At 45.4% G+C, this 14800-nt stretch overlaps 1 protein-coding gene across 1 annotated transcript in view; it reads left to right on the plus strand.

Annotated features, from left to right (window-relative positions):
• Prpsap1 (phosphoribosyl pyrophosphate synthetase associated protein 1) overlaps positions 1 to 14800 on the plus strand; it is a 31905-nt gene extending 17105 nt beyond the window's left edge. Inside the window, exons 4-10 of the mRNA XM_008831342.3 lie at positions 1424 to 1596; positions 2763 to 2878; positions 3323 to 3378; positions 4505 to 4650; positions 11699 to 11769; positions 13283 to 13429; positions 14090 to 14800. Coding sequence (XP_008829564.1) covers positions 1424 to 1596; positions 2763 to 2878; positions 3323 to 3378; positions 4505 to 4650; positions 11699 to 11769; positions 13283 to 13429; positions 14090 to 14248 — 868 coding nt within the window. The 3' untranslated portion in view covers positions 14249 to 14800. The remainder of the gene's footprint in view (positions 1 to 1423; positions 1597 to 2762; positions 2879 to 3322; positions 3379 to 4504; positions 4651 to 11698; positions 11770 to 13282; positions 13430 to 14089) is intronic.

The raw sequence follows: 14800 nt of genomic DNA on the forward strand, positions 1-14800 counted from the left end.
AGGGGTGGCACCACCCACAGTGGGCTGGGCCCTCCCACATCACTCATCAAGAAGATGCCCTTCAGACATGGCCACAGGCCAGTCCAATAGAGGCAATTTCCCGATTGAGGCTCTCTCAACCCAGGTGTGTCAAGTTGACACTAACGCTATCCAGCACAGGTGCTGAGAACTGACTCTAGTCCTCTGCAAGAGCAGTATGTGCTCTTAACCCCTGAGCCAGAGAGATGCTTTTAATCGTAGAATCCCGTATTGGTTATGAGAAATACAGATTACTCTGATGAGGTTAGAAGTTTCATGGGTTTGATGTAGTAAAAAACTGTCAGTAAAAGGAAGTCTTTGTAGTTGCTCTCCCACAGAACTGCCTTTAAGAGAGGCCAGCCTGGACTCCATAATATGTTCCGGATCTACCTAGGCTGTGTAGCAAGACCCTATCTCAGAGGGAGAGAAAGGAGAGAGAAGGGAAGAGCCCGGAGAAAATGGCCTGGTGACCTGCCAACTGAATAGCCTCTCTGAGGGTCTCACTCTGCTGTACCTGTTCAGAAACTGACGCCTCAGCTGGATGGATGGCAGGATCACACATTGCAGAAACGAGGGCAGCCTCACTTGTACCTGTTGTTCTAGAATTATACCCAAAGAGTTTGCTCCACACTTGTGGGGAACAGACACACAGTCTTGGCCCTAGAGAAGAGGGTATTTGAGAATGAATTGGGGATCCCCAGGAGGTTGGGGGTAGGGGCTTGGAACTTCAGGCTGACTTTCAGAAGGATAGATCTGCCTATACAGAGTAAGAGCAGCCCACATCCATCACCATGGGAACCAGCCTTTCCTCAAGCCTTACAGGTCAGGTCTCTGCTGCAGGGAGAGACAGGGCAGGGAGTTATTATTTTTTGGCTTATTTTTGGTCTTTTTGAGACAGGGTCTCCCTGTAGCCCCAGCTGGCCTGGAACTCAGAGGCTGGGATTAAAGGCGTGCACCACCACACCCGGCTATAGGGAGATTTTTGAAAAGTTCCAAGGTCTTCTCATTCTGCTCCCCACGAGAAAGAGACATAAATGCTTTCTGTTAATGACAGCTGAGGAGATGGCTGTTTCCCTTGGCATTTACCCTGGCCTGAGTGAATCCCTGGCACAGTGCCAGCAGGTGTCAAGTAATTGTGACCACTGATACAAAAGAGCCAGGCAAAGGTAAGAGAGCACCACTGCTATAGGTTTGAATCCCCGTAGGTGAAAACTAGAGCTGACTCAGCCGAAAGGCCAGTCCTTGCCCTTCCCTATGAACATTCATGATGTGCCACCATGAGTTAGTGTAATGGTAAGAGGCCTTCCCACTGTCTTGGCTACCTCAGGTAAACAGCTGAAGCTGATGTCTTTGCTGGGGTGAATGTGTAGGCTGTGCCCCAAAATATAAATTGCCACTGTTTCAGGGATGTGAACACAGCGGTGATGGAGTTGCTGATTATGGCTTATGCACTGAAGACTGCCTGTGCCAGGAACATCATTGGAGTCATCCCCTACTTCCCCTATAGCAAGCAAAGCAAGATGAGGAAGAGAGGTTCCATCGTGTGCAAGCTTCTGGCATCCATGCTGGCAAAAGCAGGTGAGTGTCAGCAGGGACCCTGGTTCCAGTGCAGAGCGCAGCCCCTTCCTCTTCCCCACTGCAGGTTAGGTCTCACCTCAGGTATCTGGTTTGGGGACTGTTTCTCTGCATGTTGTTGGAGGATGACATTCTCTTGTTTCTTGTCACGTGGTTTGGTTAGGGATATGAGAACTGAGACACTAAATTCTTACTGGTTTTCCTTTGTCTTTTGAGTGACATTGCTTTATTCGGTGTTCTCTCTGGGCTGTTCTGTCCTTTGTCATCTCATCTTGTCATCCACATTTTAACCGGCAGGCTTGTCGTTCTGTGATCTCTCAAGTTTCAGGTCTAGGTCTATGAATTTGCCTGAAAAGCCTACTTTTTTTTTTTGCTTTGTTTTGTTTGTTTTTTGAGATGGGGTCTCACTAATACAGCCCCAGCTGGCCTGGAACTTGCTCTGTAAACCCTCCCCAGCTGACCTGTCTCACAGAGATCCTCCTACCTCTGCTGTGGGAGTAATGGCATATGCCACCATGCCCAGTTACGTATATTCTCGATGTTTAGCGCATTAAGCTGAAGTTTCCTTTTAGTACTTCTACCGTTTCTGTGCTCGTCCTTCCCCGCCTGATGGCCTTTCTGAAGTGTCGGGAGGTCCCCTTTGCTGTTCAGCCCTGCTGATTAGGAGACACCTGTTCACCCTGCTTTTCTGTCAGGTGCATCTTAAACCACTCAGCACACAGGTCATTCTCAACATCTGCATCTCACCTGCGCTGCGTGAGTTTCTTTCTTGCTACTTCGTTTTTGCGTGTGCTGTGGCCACAGTCCCTTAATGCATCTTTATATTTTACGAATAGGTATTTTATACCTGTTATTGCTTCATGTTTATCCCATGTTCATGTTTCTTTCCTTGCTCACTCTGGAGGAGGGAGATTGTAACAATAGTACAGAAAACACATCTCTCAGCTTTACTTCTTTGTCCTGTTGAAGGTCATGGGCTCCTTGGCATTAGGCTGGGCGTTCTTCACCATTTTGCTTTATTAAGGCTAACAGTAGAGTCTGCATCAGCTGTTCACTATCCCCCGCCTCAGTCTTCTGGTAGGAAGCAGGAGTTGAGCATCTAGTTTGTGTCCACTGTGGCCATTAACATGTAGGGGAGAACTTTGTAATTTTTTGTTTTAAAATTTCAGGTTTAACTCACATTATCACTATGGACCTTCACCAAAAGGAAATTCAAGGCTTTTTCAGCTTTCCGGTGGACAACCTTAGAGCCTCACCTTTCCTGCTTCAGTATATCCAGGAAGAAGTGAGGAGCCACCAGCAGACATCCCACTGTCCTCAAAGATCCTATTTAGTTTTCCCTGGTATCAGATTTCAGTATTGAAAGGCACATCCCAGGAGCGCTCCCTTCAGGCCTAGTGCCTGCCGCAGCCAGACAGGCTCAGCCTTTAGTCATGGAGGGTCATGTTTTCAGAAGATGTGAGGACGTGCATTTCCTTCTAAGGATCAGTTTGCTTCTGTTGTCTAGGAGGAAGGCTTTAAGAACTGTATTTTATCTTCTTTGATGTTGCAGTGCTTTTGCAATGATGTTAATTGATAAATAATGAGAAAATGTCAGTGTGTAAATGAACGCTAGTGTATTTGGTTACTAGATAGGATTATTAAAAGAAGAAAAGGTGTAATAGTAGTATCCAGATTTAATGTTTTTGATAATCTTTCAGTATTGCTTTTATTTTTCCTCCAAATCCAGATTCCAAATTACAGAAATGCAGTCATTGTAGCTAAGTCTCCTGATGCTGCAAAGAGGTAAGCACGCCTTCATTTCCAAACCCCTTTGAATGTTTCTGGAGTCAGTTAGCTTGGGAATCCAGAGCTATTGTAACGTGACCAATCAAAGCTCGTGGGCTCTAGTTCTCCCTCACGTCATTGTCAAGGCCAGTGGACAGCTTTATCTCTGGCCTCCAGACTTTGTGGGTGCCTCACTTGAGTTATTCAGGTTTTCTCTTGGGAAACGGAATTCTTCAAGTTCTCAGGAAAGCAGTGAAGTTATGAACATTTCTTGGGCAATGGCTTTTGTTTGTTTTTTTGAGACAGGGGCTTATGTCTCAGGCTGGTCTCACACTCCCTACATAGCTAAGGATGACCTTGAACTTCTTTTTTAAATATGGTTATTTTATGTGTACGCGTGTATTGCCTGCATGTAGGGAAGCTCACTCGTGTCGTGCAATGCCCGTGGAGGTCAGAAGAGGCTGTCGGATCCCCTAGAACTAGAGTTACGGACAGCTGTTAGCTGCCACGTGGGTGCTGGGATCTGAACCCAGGTCTTCTGCAAGAACATTCAGTGTTCTTAACCACTGAGCCATCTCTCCAGCCCTGACCTTGAACTTCTGACCCTCCTGCCTCTACCTCTCAAGTGCTGGAATTACAAACATGTGCCACCACACAGTTTATACAGTGTTAGGCCTCAGACCCAGTGCTCCTGTAAGCTGGAGGGGCGCTCTGCCAACTGAGCCACGTCTCCAGCCCAGCACTGTTTGTTGTGTTTTTTTGTGACAGGGTCTCCCTGTAGCCTCAGCTGGCCTGGAACTTGCTCTGTAGACCAGGCTGCCTTTGCCTCCCAAGTTCTGGGATTAAAGGCCTGTGCCACCACCCCCTGCCTGACATTGGTTTTAGAGGCGTATTTTTGATCAAAGTTATGGAAATTTAGAGAGAAAAATAAAAAGAAAAGAAATATGGGCAAAGAATACAATGAAAATGGTCTAGAATCTGGTATTAGCCCTTGAGGCATTTATATTCTGGGCTAGTTTATAAAAATGTTTCTCTGTGTCCCAGAAAGATTGAACAGCATTTGTCATGTGGTCAGTAGAGTGGTCAGCGAGGCTGAGAGTCCTCCCGTGGATGTCCCCATTGCCCATCACTGTCTTCCTCTCAGGGCCCAGTCCTATGCTGAGAGACTGCGTCTGGGGCTGGCTGTAATCCACGGAGAAGCTCAGTGCACAGAGCTGGACATGGATGATGGTCGTCATTCTCCCCCGATGGTCAAGAACGCCACTGTGCACCCAGGCCTGGAGTTACCCTGTAAGATTAGCTCTTGTATATCAAAGAAACTTCAGTAGTCTGAATGGCTAATAGTTAACAGCTGTGTGAGATACCTGTGCTTTCATGTGCTTTTTATGAGTTGTCTTGCTATTTTTAAATAATTGCCTTGATTTCCCTTTTATAAAAGAAGAATTCGTGTCTTAGCACTCATTTACATAGTGTGGGGCAATTGTAGTAATCCAGGTAGCACATAGCTTTCAAGTGGGTGTGTTTTTTGGTCTTTTTGAGACAGGGTCTCCCTGTAGCCCCAGCTGTCCCAGAACTCACTACGTAGACCAGGCTGGCCTTGAACTCACAGAGATCCGCCTGCTTCTGCCTCCCCAAGTGCTGGGATAAAAGGCGTGTGCCACCACACCCGGCCTCAAGTGGTTTTTTGTTTTGGGGTTTTTTGGTCTTTTTGAGACATGGTCTCCCTGTAGCATTCCAGGAAACTCACTATAGAGACCAGGCTGGCTTCAATCTCAAAGTTCTGCCTGCCTCTGCCTCCCGAGTTCTGGGACTTTAGGTGTGTGCCACCATACCTGGCCCAAGTATTAAATTATTTTTTTGAGATAGGATCTCATTATGTAGCCCTGGCTTGCCTGCAACACACTATGTAGACCAGGCTCGCCTCAAACTCACAGAGATGTGCCTGGCTTTGCTTCACAAGTGTTAGGATTAAAGCGTGTGTCACCATGCTGTGCCAGTGTTAAATAATTTTTAGCTTCAGTGAACAGTTGTGTGTGTGATGGTGTGGAGTCCAAAGTCTTTGGTTACACTTTGGTAAGTGATAAGCAGCCATTGATCAGACACCAGGCTTTGGCCATGAGCATCTTTAGCACTTGTTTTAGTAGCTCTGTGATCTGATGCCAGCTTACTTGCTGTTCTTAACCCAGTGGTGTTGAAGTGTTTGGACCCTGCGTGGTACTGACAAGCATTGAGCACCAGCAGGAGGGTTTACGGTTTTTAGAAGAGATTATTTTCTCTTATAAATCCTCCTATTGGGCTGGAGAGACAGCTCAGCAGTTAAGAGCACTGACTGTTCTTGCAGAGGACCCGGGTACGAGTCCCAGCACCCATATGGTGGCTACGAACTGTCCTTAACTCCAGTTCCAGGGGAATCCAAAGCCCTCTTCTGACCTTGCCGGCACTGCAGGACATGGGTGCACTCACATACATGCAGGCGATACACTTGTATACATAAAATAAAAATAAATATATTTTTAAAAAGTCCTCCTATTATCCTTGCCTCAGAAGCATTCAGAGGTTACTGGGGAGAAGAAGTATTGCAGTGGTTGCATCTGAGTGTATTTCAGGCCCTGTCTGAAGTTCGGTAAGCGCTCTGATTTTCTGCCCTATTAAATGTCTTATTTCATTTCTGTCAGGTGTGTTTTCACATAAAAGGAAGGAGTGGTATGCTTTTTTAGGCTTTCATAATTTTACCTTACCTGTTTGGTGCTGGTCACTGTCCCCGACTGTTTGGTGTAGGAAGAGCACAGGTGTGCTGCTCTCTTCACTCCACATGTGTCTCTTACGGCCGTAGGACTTTGTGCCATTTGAGAGCGAGTTGCATTTCTAAGGCCTCTTTACTCCTAAATACTTCAGCGTATATTTCCTCAAAAAAAAAAAAAAAACGCCTTATATAACCACAGTGTAATTCTCGTGCTCAGGAAACCAACATTATTACAGCACTGTTATCTAACCCTCCAGTGTCCTGTGGAACAAAAGGAAAAAAAAGCCGGTTTGGCCCAGGGCCTGACCGGGCTACACACTGCATTCAGCTGTTGTCTCTCTGTGGTCCCCTTTCATCCAGAGTGGCTCGTCTCCTCTTTCTCTCAATGACCTTGATGCCATGGAGCAGTACTGGCCAGTTATTTTGTAGACTGCCCCTTAATTGGGACTTGCTTGTGTCCTCCTGCTTAGATTCAAATTATGTGTATTTGGCAAAAATACCTCAGGAAACATGTGGTGTGTCCTGTTGCTGGAGAGGCTGATTTTGGTGGTATCTGGCAGGCTTTTACAAGAAGTTACTTTTTCCCTTTTAATAGTTTCATAAACCGAATATCCATATTTCTTGTCAGACTGAGCATCTTTTGATAATTCTCACCTGAATCTGTTATTACTGGTTGTGACTAATCACAAATGGTCTCTTTCTTCTCTGTCTTTATCTCTTTCTTATTTTTGAGCCTAGAACCTTATGTAGTCCAGGCTGAGCACCTCCAGCTTTAGGATTACTGGCACACTCTACCATGCCTGGCCCTTTTTTTTGTTTCCCCCAAAATGAAGTATGGAGGAGTGCATATGTGTGTGTGTGCTTGCAGAGGCCAGAAGAAGGCATTGGGTCCCTTGGAGGTGGAGTTACAGGCATTTTTGATCCTCCTGACGTGGGAGCTGGGATCCAAATTCTTGTCTTCATGATTAAGCAGCAAGCATTTTGAACTGCTGAGTCATCTCTCAACACTTTTTTTTTTTTTTTTGGTCTTTTTGAGACAGGGTCTCCCTGAAGCCCCAGCTGGCCTGGAACTATGTAGACCAGGCTGGCCTTGAACTCACAGAGATCCGCCTGCCTCTGCCTCCCAAATGCTGGGATTAAAGGCGTGCACCACCACACTTTTAAAAAAAGTGGCTCAACACACTTTTTTTAAAAGATAGTTTCTTTGTTGTTTGTGTTTTTTTGTTTTTTTGTGGGGTTTTTGTTTTTGTTTTTTGTGAGACAGTGTCTCCTTGTAGCCCCAGCTGTCCTGGAACTCACTATGTAGACCAGGCTGGCCTTGAACTCACAGAGATCCGCCTGCCTCCCGAGTGTTGGTTTCCTCTGGAACTATGCACAGTTAGCTACCATGTGGGTGGGTGTTGGGAATTGAAGTCAGGTCCTCTGCAAGAGCAGCCAGTACTCTTAAAAGCTTAATCATCCCTCCAGCCCCAATAAATTATTTTTTAAAACATCCTTTCTCCTATCTATAATTGTACCTTTCAGATTCAGTATGCTTTATGTTTGCAAATCACTTGTGAAGAATGTTCCAGTGGTTTTCTCTCTAAGATACTAGAATGTTAGGACAAGGCCAAGGTAGAACAGATCCATGAAGCACACCTTTTTTGTTATGATTTATTTTATGTATATGAGAGTCTGGCCTGCATATATGTATGTGTACCACATGCATGTCTGGTACTCTTGGAGGCCAGAAGAGGATGTCAGATCCCCTGGAATTGGAGTTATGAATGGCTGTGGATGCTGGGAACTAAACCTGGGTCCTCTGCAAGAGCATCCAGTGTTCTTAACCGTCTTTCTTATCCCTGACACACATTTCATTTTTTAGGAAGATATATCTGGTCCCGTGTTTGGGGTTTTTTTTGTTTTTTTTTAAGATGGGGTCTCCCTGTAGCCCAGCTGGCCTTGAACAGAGATCCACCTGCCTCTGTCTCTCAAGTGCTGGGAGTAAAGGCATGTGCCACCAAGCCTGACTCAAACCGTTCTAAAAGCACCCAAGTGTGGGTACTTACTTAACTTCCTATGTCTTTTTTTTTAGTGTCAGTCTGTTCGTTCTTTTGAACTAGAAACCTTTTCTGGCTTGACTTTCTCAGCTTGTTAATTGTACAAGTATAGTTTTCGCCACTAAGGTGAAAGAAATAACTTGCTCTTTGCTCCAGAGGATGTCTGGACCCATTTCAAGTTGCCATAGCCAGAAGGAGGTACACACTACTGGCATCTGTAGGTCTAGGCCAGAGTTGCTGCTAATTTCCTAATGTGCAGCAGTTCAGCACAAAATGTCAGTGGTAGTCAGGTCAAGCACATACCCGGCCTGAGAGGAATGTGATAGTGAAATGTGGAAACTGAAACCTTGAAGCTCTAACACTTTACCAGGTAGTCTAGATACCTCGCTGACAGTGGGAAAAGCATCTGTTATGTGTGACGAGATGTGGGCTGGAGAGATGGCTCAGCGGTAAGAGCTCTGACTGCTCTTGCAGAGGACCTAGGTTTGATTCCCAGCACCCACATGGTGGCTACAAACCATCTTTAACTCCAGTTCCAGGAGAATCCAAAGCCCTCTCCTGACCTCCGTGGCATTGCACAACACAGATGTACTCACATACATGGAGGCAATACACTCATATACATAAAACAAAAATAATACATAAAATATTTTTTTAAAAAAACATGAAGAGATGTGTGTGCACTAAAGGCTTCTCTGCTAAAGATTGCTCAGTGTTTGCCACAGTAGTAAAGATTAAGTCTGAATCACCAAAAATGAACGTATGCCTTTTCTGGCTTGATTTTCCTAGCCTGCTAATTATACCCCCCACTAGGGTAGAAAGGGATTGATTTGTTCCTCTTGCACATCTAGTAATGCATGTGGACCTGTGTGTGTGTGTGCATGTGTGCATGCATGCGCATGCCTGTGAGCCTGGAGTCAGGAATAATTCCTTTCCAGTCTTCCTTTGCTATGCTAGAAGAGGAAGTTTTGTCTGACCCAAGGAAAGAATAGCAGGTGTGTGTGTGCACATCCTTGTACTGTGAAATCATGCTCGATCCTTTTGTAAATGCAGCTTTTTCAGGAAGATGCTTATTTTCTTTTAATTTTAATTTTTGATGTTTTGATACAAGGCCTCACTTAGCCCAGGCTACAAACTGGCTTTGTAGCTGAGGATGATTTTGAACTCCTGATCCTCCTACCTCTGATACATAAAAATTCTTTGAATAGCTAAGAGAACATGTGTGTGGTCCCAGAACTAACAACCAAGGCTTCAAGATTTTCTGGGCCCAGAGCAACATACAAGTCAGACTGTGTAGGACCTTTTGCATCCTATAGCTGCTACCCGGGCCCTGTGTCTCTTTTCATGATGGGCCATGTTATCTTAGGAAAAATTCCTTCCTGAGTTCACCAAGTCATCGTGGTTTACAAAGTGGACATTCCTGGTGTGGGTCAGGACATCAGAACTTTTCCTCTATGTCTAGGCCAGGCTAATTGGGCTAGGAATTAGTCATTGCATTTTACAAAAAACAGATATCACTGGCAAAAGTTTAGGTATCTGTTACATGTGATCTACACTTTTCCTGGACTAATTGGACCAGGTGCTTCATTAAACCATTTGGTGAACTCTCAGATATATGTAATGTATTTTGTGTGTGAGTGTTTTGCCTGCGTGTATATAAATGCACCCCTGTCATGCAGTGCTCGCAGAGGTCAGAAAAGGGCGTCAGATTCCCTGGAACTGGAGTTACACGTGGTTGTTAGGTGCCATGTGGGAACCGAACCTGAGTCCTCAGAGCAGCCAGTGCTCTTAACCTCTGCGCCATCTCTCCAGCCCCCATTTGGTGAACTTTCCATTTTCTTAGTTTTACATCTTTATCAGCAGTAAGACATGGTTAGAAAGCTTCACAGAGCTTCAATATTACAGAGCAATACAACATCACCAAGTAGCAAAGCATCACAGAGCTGCATTTCAAGTGTCTACCCAGTAAGTAAAACAAGAGGAAACTTAAGTGTGGGATTTTACAATGGTGCACAGCCACACCCAGCACTGAAAACAATCATTTTAAACGTGAAAGACAGTTTCCTACTTCTTTATATGGACGTTAGAAGGCATTTGCTGAATTAAAGACGATGTTCTGGTATTTGATGCCATTTTGACAGCAGTTTCTGACTACAAGAGGTGTTGCACAACTTAGGTGTTTCTTACACAGGCTGCGTTCTGTCCAGTGTGGTACTCCAGGATCCTGTACTGTTAACCTGAACAGACTTCTGTGAAAAGTGGGATTCTGAGTTTTTTTCCTTTTGGGTAAGCTATTAGAAATTGCCAGCATTTTCCAGCCTGTGAGGCACTCATTTGCCTGTGCCCTGTAATAAAGACTATCTTTGTTTTTTAGGAGACACCAAATTGTGTGTTCAGTTTTTCTGGATCCTAGGACCAGATATGTGCAAGAAATGAATCTATGGAAAGAAAATGTACCTCTAGGCCTCCAGCTGTGCCTTGGTGTTTTTATTTTGAATGAATAAGGGTGCAGCAAAGCAAACACAAAGCCAGGCACGGCACACAGGCCTGTAATCCCAGCACTCAGGGATCGCCATGAAGTTTAGAACAGCTGAGGCTGCAGGCTAAATAACCAAAAAGAAATCATGGAAACTGATGCTCTCTGCATCAAACTAGATCTAAGTTCCTGTTGAGACAGGGTCTTCCTAGGTAGCTCAGGCTGGCCTGAAACTCAGTTCCCCTGCCTCAGCCTCTTGAGTCACCGGTGGGTTTATATCTGTGTATCACCTTGCGAGGATAGCTGACATTTGTGTGTAGAGCCTGTTTCTGAGATGGTAAATGAGGAAGTACCCGTTGACATTGCAGCTCATCCAACTTGCTGTTATGCAGGAAGGAACATGGCTGCGTCATGGTGATCATGTGGTTACATCCTTAGGTTCCTGGTGTCCACGAAGTGTGTGTAGTAGAAGCCTAGTGGAAAGTAAAGCTCGCTGCCTCTTGGCTGGATGGTCCATCTCCATTTCTCCTTGGAGTGGCTTCCCTGGTCACGGGCACCTTCGCACTGTGCTCTTCCATCCCCTTACCTGTGCTGTGTGTGCACTGTGATGGCTCTTGTCAAATGTAGCAACTGAGCTCTTGAAATGTGCCCAGTCTCACCTAAGAGGTGGATGTTCAAATGACCCCAAATAGTGATGGCTAACATGAAAAAACCAAACATCTCTAATACGTCTTTATACTGATTATGGATTGAAATAACAATTTTAAGTATACTAGGTAAAATAAAGTACTTCTTACTATAGAAGTATAGTATAAAATAGTATAAAAGTATAGAATAAAATAAATTACTTCTTACTATAGCTATACTAGAAAATTTTAAATTTTCCATCTTGCCTTCTGTTTCTGTGAGCCAGTGCTACCTCAGGCACTCTGACTCTTGAGTAAGTCCAGTTGTGGGAGAGATCTAGTGTTAGCTTGTTGTAGTCTGGTGGTGGCTTGTACCACCTCCAGGGCAGGAGGTTGTGATTACATTTATCTAAGCGACCTGACTAACAGAGGGTTTTGTGATTTGTTTTGCTAGTGATGATGGCCAAAGAGAAGCCTCCAATAACGGTGGTTGGAGACGTCGGGGGACGCATTGCGATCATAGTGGTATGGCAGTGCTCAGCATCCTTCACGTATCCACAGTGCTGGCTGAGTCAGTGAGGGTCTCAGCACAGTGGTGAACGTCAGGGCATCCATCTGCCCTTTCTCACCCAACGTCCTTTTATTTATTTAAGTTTATTTTATGTGTATGAGTGTATTTATTGCCTACGTGTATGTAGGTGCACTTGTGTTGTGCAATGCTGGCAGAGGCCAGAAGAGGGCATTGGATCCTCTGGAACTGGAGTTAACATCAGTTGTTAGCTGCCATGTGGGTGCTGGGATTTGAACCCTGGTCTTCTGCTGAGCCATCTCTCCAGCCCCTCACCCAATGTCCTTTAAGAAAGTAGCAGAGCCGGGCGTGGTGGTGCACAACTTTAATCCCAGCACTTGGGAGGCAGAGGCAGGAGGATCTCTGTGAGTTCAAGGCCAGCTTGGTCTACATAGTGAGTTCCAGGACAGCTGGGGCTACAGGGAGACCCTGTCTCAAAAAGACCAAAAAAAAAAAAAGGAAGTAGCAGAATTTTTTTTACATAAAACAACAGAGATTAACACACAATGTACACATATAAAGAGCACAGCCTTCCACAGGAAGCTCAGCTCCATAACCTTCATCTTATAGATTCTGGATCCCCTCAAACCAGCTTGTCTAATCATCCTTAAGCTCTAGGACCATGAGGTGAGCAGAGAATAAGTTTCTCTGATGTCACCTGTGGGAACAGGTGTCCCAAGACAGCCTTGCTTTGCTCCACATGCCCTCACTGCAAGGTCACATCATTTCCAACAGCTCTCTCTCTTTTAATTAAAATTTATTTATTTATTTTATTTATTTATTTTTTTGGCTGGGCGCAGTGGTACACACCTTTAATCCCAGCACCCGGGAGGCAGAGGCATGTGGATCTCTGTGAGTTCAAGGCCAGCCTGGTGTACATAGCCAGTGCCAGGCCAGCTGGGGCTACAGGGAGACCCTGTCTCAAAAAGACAAAAAAAATTTTTTTCTTTTAATTTATTTTATGTGTGAGTATCTTGCCTGCGTGTATGTAAGTGCACCCATGTTATGCAATGCCCACAGAAGCCAGAAGAGGGCGTCAGAGTTACGGATGGTTGTTATCTGCTGTGTGGCTGCTAGGAACCAAACCTGGGTCCTCTGCAAGAGCAGCCAGTGCTCTTAACCTCTGTGCCATCTCTCCAACCCCAGTAGCTCCCTTTATTTCTCTCTTCACATATCACCTTCTCTTGGGAAAAGGCAAGTGGGACGCTGACTCTATGGAACGAGTCAGGAGTTTGATGGAGGGACGCCACCCTGCCAGTCCTCATGACAGCGTGAGCTGCATGTCACCTGACCAGAGGGCCTCACTGCTCCTGCTGACACTCATCCTGCAGAGGTGCTTCTGCCAGCCCTGCTCACACTTGGGCCTAGGCTTGTGCTCTGAGTTGTCACAGAAACCTCTGAAGCAGGTACAGGGGAGAGTTGAGTCTCCAGGCCGGGATGGGGTGGCTCTAACACTGCCTCTCCATGCAGGATGACATTATTGACGACGTGGAGAGTTTTGTTGCTGCTGCAGAGATCCTGAAAGAGAGAGGCGCTTACAAGATCTATGTCATGGCCACACATGGCATCCTGTCTGCTGAAGCCCCCCGCCTGATTGAGGAGTCCTCCATTGATGAGGTCTGTCTGGCTTAGAACATTTGGCTCAAGTCTGGATTTGCTACAGTTGTTTCTGGGAATAATAAAATGATGGGGTAGTAAGTTGCGTAACTCCAACTAGGATACTACCTAACAGTACTTTTTGCTTGCCAACAGCCTTGTTCAGACAGATGTATGTTTAGGAACTAGGATTTGCATAAATATTTGAGATGTTCAAATGGACACAACAGGAACATTTGATTCCTGAATTCTTCACTGATAATAGGAAAGTTTTGAACGGGGCTGAGATCGCTGTATTTCTGTGTATAGACATGACATTCCAGGACCTAAGTTCCGTGCCATGCAAGCTTTTCCTTGTGTAGTTTGTAAAACGAATCTCTGGCCAGGTGATGCTGTACACCTGTAATTCCAGCACTTAGAGGTGGATTACAAATTTGAGCCCAATCTAGGTTACATATCAAGACCCTGCTTCAGAAAATCAAAACAAAGGCTGGAATAGAGCACTCGTCCTATGTGTGAGGTCTTTGGTGCAGTCTCCCATACAACCAAACAACAAGCTTACGGAGCAAAGTTTTGTAGTTTGGAACTTGAGCTTAGGGTATTAATTGTTCAGTAGGCTTTTCTGAGTAGCCACTCAGGCACACATCAGTAACAGTGTATTTTCCGTTGCTTCCTGACTAGGTGGTGGTAACAAATACTGTCCCTCATGAGGTCCAGAAACTACAGTGTCCCAAGATAAAGACTGTGGATATCAGCTTGATTCTTTCTGAAGCAATTCGGAGAATCCACAATGGCGAGTCCATGGCTTACCTTTTCCGGAACATCACGGTGGACGACTAGCTCTCAGTTGCTTTGACCCTGGAATTCCAGAGGAAGCTGTACAGAACAGTGCCATCATATGTACAGTGTGTCCTTGCGGGGGAGACTGGAAATGGGCTGCAGTGAGGAGGAGGCATTAAGATTAGCAAGAAGACAGGGCTGGTGGATAGACGGCATGGCTTTGAATGCCCACCTTTGTCAGCCCTGTTCCCTTATGGGAAGTCCAGACACTACTGCACAGATACTGAAAATCTTACAGTGTGGAAGAACTGAAAGACAGAAAGGCTCGGTGCTAATGTTAATCAGTTGTTTCTGCTCTGGGGAAGGCAGGTGGTTTTGAACCTGGGGAGCTGAGTGGCCCTGGCACTGTTTCACCCAGCTGTCCTCTCCCTGGCCAAGTTCCCATAAGTCTTTTATAGAGAATCCTATTTTCTTTCAGAAACTGCTCTGTCTACGACCATTGAACAGCCAAGTCAACGTGTCACTGCTCCTGAGCTTGTCAGACTAGAGATTAGCATCCTGTCCTGAGCAACTGCATTGCTCTGCGGTTCCAAATAAATAGTTTCTTGTGTC

This window comes from Nannospalax galili, unplaced genomic scaffold, assembly GCF_000622305.1.
Source record: "Nannospalax galili isolate Female #2095 unplaced genomic scaffold, S.galili_v1.0 scaffold634, whole genome shotgun sequence".
Lineage (NCBI taxonomy): Eukaryota > Metazoa > Chordata > Mammalia > Rodentia > Spalacidae > Nannospalax > Nannospalax galili.